General features: G+C 48.6%; 1 protein-coding gene across 2 annotated transcripts; it reads right to left on the bottom strand.

The window, feature by feature from the left end:
* Window positions 1–8726: 8726 nt before the first annotated feature.
* On the bottom strand, window positions 8727–10902 carry LOC123075512 (uncharacterized). Of its 2 annotated transcripts, XM_044498103.1 has the most exons (6): window positions 10760–10902; window positions 10157–10374; window positions 9856–10057; window positions 9562–9764; window positions 9303–9476; window positions 8727–9213 (listed from the first exon to the last, which is right to left on the bottom strand). In XM_044498103.1, the coding sequence occupies exons 4-6, from the start codon at window positions 9682–9684 to the stop codon at window positions 8854–8856; spliced, it is 657 nt and encodes a 218-aa protein (XP_044354038.1). In that variant the 5' UTR covers window positions 9685–9764; window positions 9856–10057; window positions 10157–10374; window positions 10760–10902; the 3' UTR covers window positions 8727–8853. The 2 variants fall into 2 exon arrangements, with proteins under 2 accessions (XP_044354038.1, XP_044354039.1); XM_044498104.1 differs by lacking the exon at window positions 10760–10902 and having other exon boundaries at window positions 10157–10747.
* Window positions 10903–10912: the final 10 nt, after the last annotated feature.

Below are 10912 nucleotides of genomic sequence, written 5' to 3'. Positions count from 1 at the left end.
GTGCCTAGGAGTTGCGCCAAGCTCCGCTACGCCGTCTTGGAGGATCCTCGCCGTCGTGGGTCCTGTCGCCCCCCACTTGCCAAGGTGCGGCTCCCCCCTCTTCTCACCCCCACTCCAAAATTCTTCTTTTCAGTACAAGATCACTGAAAATTTAGTCTATCTTGAAGCTTGGGAGATTCTTTAGCAAGTTCACTGTAAAATTGAGTACAAGATCTCTGAAAATTTTCAGGAGTCTATGTTCTGCGGTCACTGAATTTTTTGAAGTGTATGTTTACTGAATTTTTTGCATTTTCTGGAGTGTGTGCATTGGGGTGCTCCGGGGAGAGAGGATTCATGGCCGTCCTATCTAGTTGCTGGGTGGAAAACTTGTTAGGTTCACAGTATTCATCAAGATTGGATTATAAACATATGGGTTTAGTTATGTTCATAGCAGCAGCACCAAGATTGGATTGATGTGGCTCCTCTTTTCTTGTGACATGTACTCACTGAATTTTAATTGACAATAAAATCCAGTGTAATTTTGGTTAACTGAATTAAATGTAAATAAAGTTAACTCATAAAATTAAGTGAAACATTTGGTCTGATTGAAATGCAGCAAGTTTTTTGGGGGTCCTAATCAGTTTTCTTAAAAAAACTTGCTTAAATGGCAGCAAGTTTGAATACAGTGTATGTTCTGTAGCTTGTTTAGAAAGATCACTGAATACAGTTTCTTGGGGGTTCTACAACTTCGATCATCCTAGTATTTCACTTTTCATGTTGATTGGAAGTATGCTACCTTTGTTAGTGATCATAGAACGAGCTATCTATTGTTTCGTGTGTATTTGATGAAATCTCTAATGATGTGACGTGTCTCTAGGTCTGGAGACCAACCAGGACAAGAGCAAGTGCCATCAACAGTTCGACAACTACAAGGAGTGCAAGAAGAGAGAGGTTCACCTTTGTTTCCCCAATTCTCTCTAGCCTTTTTCTGATGGTATATGATGGATGGCTTCCAATTGATGCGCCAATCTGTTTTTTGGCTTGTAACATGCGTTTGTTTCGTGCACTTGCGGAATGTTCAAGGGGGCTGTGGCTTGTGTCGGACAGCAAGTGCCAAACTTGGAACTGAAACTTGTTCAATGATTTTGCAGGTACCCCGGGAGGCCCTTGAGTTTGCCGGAATGTCGATTAACTTTCGTTCTGGCAAATTCGGGTACTCCATATGTCCTATTTTCAGCAAAGGTCATGCTGAAATTTTTTGTGAATTTTAGCATTGTTGGAAATATGCCCTAGAGGCAATAATAAAATGGTTATTATTGTATTTCCTTGTTCATGATAATTGTCTATTGTTCATGCTATAATTGTATTAACTGGAAACCGTAATACATGTGTGAATACATAGACCACAACATGTCCCTAGTAAGCCTCTAGTTGACTAGCTCGTTGATCAATAGATGGTTATGGTTTCCTGACCATGGACATTGGATGTCATTGATAACGGGATCACATCATTAGGAGAATGATGTGATGGACAAGACCCAATCCTAAGCATAGCACAAGATCGTGTAGTTCGTTTGCTAAGAGCTTTTCTAATGTCAAGTATCGTTTCCTTAGACCATGAGATTGTGCAACTCCCAGATACCGTAGGAATGCTTTGGGTGTACCAAACGTCACAACGTAACTGGGTGGCTATAAAGGTGCACTACAGGTATCTCCGAAAGTGTCTGTTGGGTTGGCACGAATCGAGACTGGGATTTGTCACTCCGTATGACGGAGAGGTATCTCTGGGGCCACTCGGTAATGCATCATCATAATGAGCTCAATGTGACTAAGGAGTTAGCCACGGGATCATGCGTTACGGAACGAGTAAAGAGACTTGCCGGTAACAAGATTGAACGAGGTATTGGGATACCGATGATCGAATCTCGGGCAAGCAACATGCCGATAGACAAAGGGAATTGTATACGAGATTGATTGAATCCCCGACATCATGGTTCATCCGATGAGATCATCATGGAACATGTGGGAGCCAATTTGGGTATCCAGATCCCGCTATTGGTTATTGGCCGGAGAGGTGTCTTGGTCATGTCTGCATGGTTCCCGAACCCGTAGGGTCTACACACTTAAGGTTCGGTGACGCTAGAGTTGTTATGGGAAATAGTATGTGGTTACCCAAGGTTGTTCGGAGTCCCGGATGTGATCCCAGACATCACGAGGAGTTCCGGAATGGTCCGGCGGTGAAGATCGATATATTGGACGAAGGGTATTGGAGTCCGGAAGTGTTCCGGGGGTACCAGGCTATGGCGAGCATGACCGAAAGGTGTTTCGGGAGCCCCGGCAAGTCTTGGAGGGCCTCATGGGCCAAAGGGGAAGGGGCAAACCAGCCCACTAAGGGGTGGTGCGCCCCCCCCACCCTTTCCCATGTTACTTGGGGAGGTGGGGCGCCTCCACCTGGCTTGGGAGGCAAGCCTCCACCTACTTGGTTTGGGGGGCAAGTCTCCCTAGGATTTTCCCTAGGGAGATCCAATCTGCTTGGCCGCCGCCCCCTAGGGGAAACCCTAGGGCGCCTCCCCCTCTCCCCTTGCCCCTATATATAGTGGAGGGGTGGGAGGGCAGCCGCACCTCTTCCCTAGCGCAGCCCTCCCTCCTCATACACCTCCTCTTCCTCCTCCGTAGTGCTTAGCGAAGCTCTGCCGGAGAACAACGAGCTCCATTGCCACCACGCCGTCGTGCTGCTGGAGTTCTCCCTCAACTTCTCCTCTCCCCTTGCTGGATCAAGAAGGAGGAGATGTCCCCGGGCTGTACGTGTGTTTAACGCGGAGGCGCCGTCCGTTCGGCGCTAGATCGGAACTTCCGCGATTTGAATCGCTGCGAGTACGACTCCATCAACCGCGTTCTTGTAACGCTTCCGCTTAGCGATCTTCAAGGGTATGAAGATGCACTCCCTCTCTCTCGTTGCTAGCATCTCCTAGATTGATCTTGGTGACACGTAGGAAAATTTTGAATTATTGCTACGTTACCCAACAAGCATGACTTTGCTAAAAATAGGACATATGGGGTACTTGCGACTAATGCATGGGCCGGGGTATCTTAGTACTTAATCTGTAGATTTCCAAAATTGTTCCTTGACAATTATTGGCAACTAGCTGTATTCCTCTGTCTGAGATATTCTGTGTACATGCAATATATATCCAATCAGTGGGATAAAAAGCCACGAGAAAGTAGAGATGGACATGTAAGATGCAATCTACTAATGCTTCATTATCACCCTGTTATGCTCAGCCCAGCACTCCCAGTCAAGATTGGTGATAGATAGATATCGTTCCCATCTTTTGTTACAAGCTAAATTATGTTCCTTGACTCCAAAACCCTTAGTTAGACCATCTGCTACTTGATTCCCTGATATTACATGATTTAATTGAATTATACCATCATAGAACTTCCCCTTAATAAATAAAGGATCTATCTCCACATACTTGGTTCTGTCGTGTTGGATCGGGTTAGTGGTTATGCTTATAGCTGATTTATTATTACACCACACCTTCAAAGGACCTTTTCCCAGCACCTTCATTCTGATAGAGGATATCTACCCATAATATTTCACTAAGTCCTAGTGACATAGCTCTATACTCTACTTTGGTTGTTGATTTGGACACAACTAATTGTTGCTTAAACCCCTTCCCAGGACTGCATCTTAGATGCAGCAAAATAGGCTATACCGCATCCATATGTCCACTCCTAGGATCAAGCATGTATTTGTCTACCACACTTGCGGCATAGGCAATGCCAGGTCTTATATGCCTTAAGTATAGGAGTCCCCCAACAAATCTGGCATCTCTTAGTACATTCTAAGAGATTTGCAGATTCCAAGGTAGATTCTATAGTTCCAAACAAGTAAGCATGAAATAGGAATGTAAATATGTGCACCTGATTCAAGTAAAAGAAGATTAATGTTGCATATTCCAATAAAAATGTGATAAAGAGAGCACCACCTATATATATTGAGTATTGATTCAGCATCACATGCTTTTTTGGAGATTGATATAGCAAAAATATTTGTAGAAGAAGATCAGGGGTACCTAGGCAATATCAGAAAACATCTCTCAATTGATCCCAAAACACCTAGGCAATATCACAAACATCTCTCAATTGTTCCTTGACAATAACCAACTTTTTGGCGACATTCCTCGAGAATTAGGTTATTTGGTCAACTTAGAGATCTTGTTCCTTGACAATAACCAACTTTTTGACCAATTTTTTTTCGTATTTAGAGCGAAACATGGCCCACAACGATGAGGCCGGCAGTTCGGGCAAGGCATTCTGGGAGCTGTCCCAGGAGATGGAGGAAGAACCTCACCGCTATGAGGACGCCGCGGAAGACACCGATCCTGACTACACAACCCCTAGTAGCGTCGGGGATGACACCACTGATGGTGCCGCCGAGGATGCCACCACTGATGATGGCAGCGCACGCACAGATGGCAGCCAACCGAAGAGGCAACGGAAGGACCGGCGCCCGAACGTGCTCGACACCATCAAGGAGTAATTTACTGAAGTGTCCTCCGAGGGGCATCCAACGTCGCCCAAAGAATTAGTCAAGGGGTACACGGGACAGCTCGGGTGCATTCTCCGGAGCACCGTCTCGATCAACACCGAGAACCTAAGGCATCATGACCGAGGGAATTTGCGCAACCTCCTCTTCACGAAGCTGCATGAACGATACAAGTTCCCCGGTGACTTCGCAAACACACGCCTCTCAGGGAATAAAGTGAACAGTGCCGCCCTCACGAAGATGAGCACGGCCCTGGATACTTGGAGAGGCGCGGTGAAGAGAATGATTGAAAGGGGTGATAGTTATGAGAAGATCAAGGAGAAAAACCCTTCGATCAGCGAAGATGATTACAAGGAGTTCAAGATCAAGTGCGAGAGCAACGCAACCGGGGTATCAAGTCAGTGGGGGAAAGATATGCGAGACTTGAACTTAGGGTTCCACCAACTCGGTCCCGACGGTTACAGAGTGGCGGAACCTATATGGGACAAGGAGGACGCGGAGCGTGCCGAGCAAGGCCTACCGCCCCGCTTCGAGAAATACCGTGACAAGCAGACCAGGAACTATGTCAGGGCCAGGTACAAGGTGGACCCGGTAACAAAGGAGCTTACCACGGATCCGAAGACCAAGGCGCTTGAGCTTGTTCTGGTAAGGAATACACCGCCGCGTAATTAGCTCCATATGGTTGCATTCTAATTAATGAAGCCAAATTTCTAAGTGGTTCACATTCCTTCCGCAGGAGACTGAAAGCAGTAGCACGGGGTCGTCTCAGAGCTCCCCTTGGGACAGCACTTTAAATAGGGCGTTGAACATAATAAAAAACAAGGATAAGTTCAGTAAGTCGTCGTCAGCTGGTCGTGTGGCCGGCAAAGGCTTGTCCACGAAATGGTCGGAATACTATAACGCTGGTGGGCGAAAGGAGAGAAAGACCAGCTCGGAAAGCCAGTCGCGCGAGGTTCAAGAACTCAAGGCACAAGTGGCGCGGATTCCGGAGATGGTCCAAGAGCAAGTGCGAGACCAGCTGGGAGCGACGATCACCGCCATTGTGCCTACCTTGATTGAGGGGCTGCAGGCGTGGATTGCGGGCGGCCAACAGGGGCCGCCCCCGGTTCCCAGCTTCACGGCCAGCAACTCGCACAACGCGCATGCGGCGCCATTGGTGTCTCCGGCGGAGGCGGTATTGGTGTCTCCGGCGCCGGCGCGGGCATTGGAGCTTAATGCACCCGGGTGTGCGAAGAATACGCTGGCCGGCACCTCGACAGCAAGCGGCCCCTCCGTCACCTGCATGCCCGCCGTTGGCGGTGCCTCGACATTAGCCGAGCTCGATGCCGTCACGGTAACTAAGCCTCTCGGCCGATGACTTCATCTCCTTGCCTTTGACTGGGCATCCCTAACGCCCTACATGTTTTCGCAGGGCGCCGCCGACGTTCCATGCACTCTCCTGCACTTCGTGGGCGGCGAGTTGATCGATGGCGCCAAGGGCAGAATCGTTCAACCGGGCAACCCCGTGTTCCACGGTAATCCAATGCCACCCACCGTGTATAGGGTTCAACTGGTTCGGGTGCTGCCAGGCTGCGATGACTTGTTACCTCTATTTCGACCCGCTGGGGCCGACGAAGATGATGTGATGACCCTCAGCGCCTGCTTAAGCTGGCCCCTGCTTTGGCCGAAGAGCCAGATTCGTTTGGGGGCGGGGGACACCACCCCACAGGCAACACCGCCAGTCGTGCCGGCGCCAAGCCATGGCAAGACCGCCGCAACGCTACCGGACATCCGGACATGCATATCGCACAGGATCCGGACATGCATATCGCGCAGGATCCGGACGACGACAACAATGGTACATTTACCAACGTCGATAAGTACTTCTACGAACATGGGTACGGTGACGAATTCTTGGGGCCTCCTTCTCAAGAACCCAGCCCTGCAAAAGACAACCGCGATCTAGCTGGTACCGCGGAGAAACCCAATTGCAACAGGCGTCGTCTGGCGTTCAGTTCTCAGGAGACGCCTCTAGCTGCCGCCTTCACCGAGCCTCAGATAGCCGAGGTGCGAAATATTATCAGCCCCAACAGACTCAAAAAGGCGGTCTCTGAGCAGAACTCGATCCCATTACAGCAGAAGAAGAAGGGACGGAAAAGAAAGACTAACAAGGGTGCGAGCCAGCCGGCACCGAGTACGATCCGTGCTTAGGACGGGCCACCTTCACCTAAGGATATCTCGAGGAGGGTGCATGTGGCGGGTAGGCCGATGCTACCGACTAATCTGCTCAATGCTGCAACTGGTGCTATGCGGAGTCTGCATGACATTGTTCTTTCTTTGGAGAAGCGGCGTTTCTCCGAGAATGATGTGGCATACCCGGTTTTCGTGGCCAAGGTGCCAGAGGGCAAGGCTTTGTGGATAGCGCCATCGGGGGTATGATCGTCCTGTGGTTTGATGACATCTTCGCTATGTTTAACCTTCATCCGCTGCACTACACCTTCGTTCGGCTATTTTCGCTGAGTATGGAGATGCGGATCATTAGAGACAAGACCCCGGACATCGTGATAGTTGACCCCTTCTACATGTGTGCCAAGATCTTGGGCAGCGCTGGGGACCGGCAAGTCGCGAGTTCATACCTCGAAGGTTTCATTCTGGCAAACCCAGATAAGGATAACTTCCTCGTGCCTTACTTTCCCGAGTAGTAACATATGATTTCTTAGATTTCTATCGTTCTTTTTTTTCTAACATTCCGTGTTTTGTGCAGTGACACATTGCACACTCATCCTCTTAAGCCTGAAATATTCCATGGCCACGTATTTCGACTCGGACCGTCAGTCGAAGAAAGACTACACAAATATTAAGAAAGTTCTTGATGATGTTCTCCCCGGCTACGCCAGATCTGGAGGCACCTTCAGCAGGCCAATTCATAGGTACGGCAAGCACGTGTACACCCACAATACGACGTTCCCCTGCGTCAGGCAGCCGCCTGGCGGTCAGAAGGATGCCTACTACGCCCTCCATCACATGCGGGCGATCGTACGGGACCATAATCACCTTCTGCTACCAAATAATCTCAAAGATTGGGCCGCACGCTTGTTGGCAATCCAGGACGCGGACATCAGACAAGAGTTCTTTCGCATCCAGTCGGAGTTTGCGGAAATCATCCATCAAGATGTCCTTCATACCTCGGGGCAGTTCTACCTCAGATATTAACCGTCCAACAGCGAGATAGAAACAATGCTACAAATACAGGCTCACAACGCCCAGTCCCTGACCATCACGAAAGACGGCGGCTTCATCCACGCTCCGGTCCCTGAGTCGAGTCAAAAGTAGTGATGCTATGTAGTTCTGAAATATCGATTAGCTCATGTTGTAATTAAACTTTAATGAACTTGTATGTCTCTTTGGTTTGGACAGTCGTTCAACTTATATGTAATCGATGCTATTTATTAGTAGGACCATGAATCGTGCTATTAATGTGTTGCTTTTCTCTTCCGATCCTTTTGTTGCATACTTATATATTGCTTATGTATTGTCTGTTAATTGCTACTAACTTTTTGTTTGGCTAGTGCATAGAGATGCCATCGTATGTCGTGTAAAAGGGTATGGTTCCCGGAGTCTACGACGACTGGGAGGAGTGTCGGAGACAGGTTCACCGTTTCAGCGGTAACAGTTACAAAGGGTACACCACTAGGGCGAAGGCGGAAGCTAGATACGCGCGCTATCTAGCGGGAGAGGGGAGGGAGCGTTGGAGGAACCGGATGAAGACCAGTTTCATCGCGATGATGCTCATCGTGATGACCGCGGCTCCCTTCTATGTGATGGTAGTTTAGATGATCGATATCAACTTGTAATGTGAAGACAAACTCGCTACTCGCGGTCTCGAGACTTGTAATGTTCTAACTTTGTTCGGTGTTTTGAATTCGGAGACTAATATGATGAATTGTATTCGGAGACTAATCTTCTATTGTATTTGATAAATCTGTTGTTTATATGTTGTGCTGTCTATATTCTATGCAGTAATATATTTTGTAACCTGTGCAAATATCAGGAAAAAAATTCCTAATATTCATACTAGTGGCGCACCACAATAAACACACTAGTGGCGCATTATCTAGAAGTGCGCCATTAGTAACCCAGAGCACAAGGTAAATATGGCCCCCTGGGAGGCATAGTAATGGCGCACCGTTCGACATACTAATGGTGCACTCCATGGTGCGCCACTATTGTCTGGTATACTAATGGCGCACCAGGGGTGCGCCATTAGTATTAGTTAATAGTGGCGTGATGATAGTGGCGCACCTGTAGTGCACCATTAATGGCCAAAACAGGTGCGCCACTAATTAGCCTTTTCCTAGTAGTGACTGTGACTGCGCACTGGTCATGGGCGTGCTCGTGCGCAGGCACAAGCTCGGGTTGGTAGCTCGGAGCTGTGTGTAGGAGATAGAAGGAGTGATCACAACATCCAGAATCGGCTGCCGACCATGCTTCTTGGGCCCCATGCCCACCACCACCCTCTCATCCAGATCCGCCGCAATGGGGTCAGGTGTGCCAGGATGTAAACTCAGATACCCCTCGGAGTAGGCCTTCTTATACTCCGCGGTCTTGCCGTAGTACTTGGCCTCGCCAGGCTTGGGCTTCCTCCGTGTATGGGCGATCTCCCACGCCTCCATGTGTGAGAGCGGCTGCTTCAGTTTCTCCTCCTGCACCACCAAACAACCAAACAGAGGTTAGTCATACATAAGAAAGTGATGGTAAAAAAAAGAAAAAAGTTTAATGTACATAGATATACCTCAAGTGTCTTGTGAAGAAAGTGATTTCGGTTTCCCTGAGCATGTACTCCCTCCCTCCCTCGGTTAGCCTTGTTTTTGATGCTCGTAGCCGCCCAAGCTCCATCCTCATCACACCACAAATCCACCAATGCTGCCCAGGACTCGTCTTTTCCATAACACCAATTTGGACACACCTACATAATGAAAGCATACTGACATGTCAACACGAAATGATGAAATGTACCACAAACATCGGAAATAAAAATCTTTTATACTTACCGCCAAGTACTCGTGCCTCTCCAAGGTAATGTCCGTCCTCCGCGCTTCTTCCTTGGTCATATTCACACCAAGAGCGTCGTGATAGTTTGTCGAGATGGCCACCCAGCGCACCTCGTGCTGCATCTGGCGGGGCTTACTCTTGGCTTGGCAAAGGACGATCTGGTCGGGAATGGCCTTGTGCTCCGGAAAACTCGATAGTATTTCTACAATTATTCATGAAACCAAAATGGAAGAAGCCATGAGTTAAATCATTCATGAAGCCAGAATGGACTTATGCTTCTGAAGAGAACTCACCCAAAAATTAGTGATCACGGCCTTAGCATGGGTCTCATAGTCCGCGTGGGGGGCCGCTACCAAGTGGTCCCAGCTCGTGGCCAAAACCAGGCGGTCCAGGTGCCTGACTGGATCCGGACAGTACAGCCCCGGCCAGTATACCTTCAGCAAGACGGTGATGAGGCCGTTGGGAATACGGGCCCCTTTAGGATATATCCAGTTGCTGCAAAAGAATGAAATATTAGCATGTGACAAGCAAAATAAAGAAAAATATAAGCATTTGACAAGCAAAAGAATGAAATTATTATAAACTGGCACTTACTCTTTCCCCGTGGGCTCGATGAGCCATTTCTGCTCCTCGGTAGCAGAAATCTGCTTTGGTACCTTTGCGTTATCACGCAGCCACCCCTTGTTGCCAACCCCCTCCCCGCCACCACCATCACCCCCGCCACCACCATCATCCCTGCCACCACCATCATCCCCGCCTAGAGAAAGAACGAGTAAAATTTGGGTCTTGCCAATGCTCTCTAGTCCCTTCTCCTGTGCACACACCACACCATATTTCGCTATGAAACTTTCTTTACTTTTTCGTGATGAAAAACTAAAGCTGCTGTAGTGCTATTCCTTGCATTCGACATTCAGGAAGAACAAGGTAAAATATCCAAGCACTAACAGTATATATATCGAAGCACCATCCAAGCACTAACAGTATATATATCGAAGCACCAAATTGACTTATTATATATCCAAGCACTAACAGTAGGTAAAAAAACTAAAAAAACTAACAATATGTATATATCCAAGCACTAACAGTAGGTATATATCAAATTGACTCATTATCCAAGCACTAACAGCAGGTAAAAAGCTAAAAAAAGGAAAAAAAATCAGCAGCAAAGGACGCCGGACTGCTGGAGCCGGTGCTCACCAGTAGCAGAGGGCCGGCAAGGGGGCGCCGGACCGCCGGAGCCGCGGCCACGGCCAACTCACCAGCAGCTGCGGGGCGGGAAGGGGGCGGGGACGACGGGGCCGGGAAGGGGGCGGGAAGGGGGCGGGGACGACCGGTCCGGTACGGGGATGG

This window comes from Triticum aestivum, chromosome 3D (assembly GCF_018294505.1).
Source record: "Triticum aestivum cultivar Chinese Spring chromosome 3D, IWGSC CS RefSeq v2.1, whole genome shotgun sequence".
NCBI lineage: Eukaryota > Viridiplantae > Streptophyta > Magnoliopsida > Poales > Poaceae > Triticum > Triticum aestivum.
This window is presented reverse-complemented; position numbering and strand designations above follow the sequence as displayed.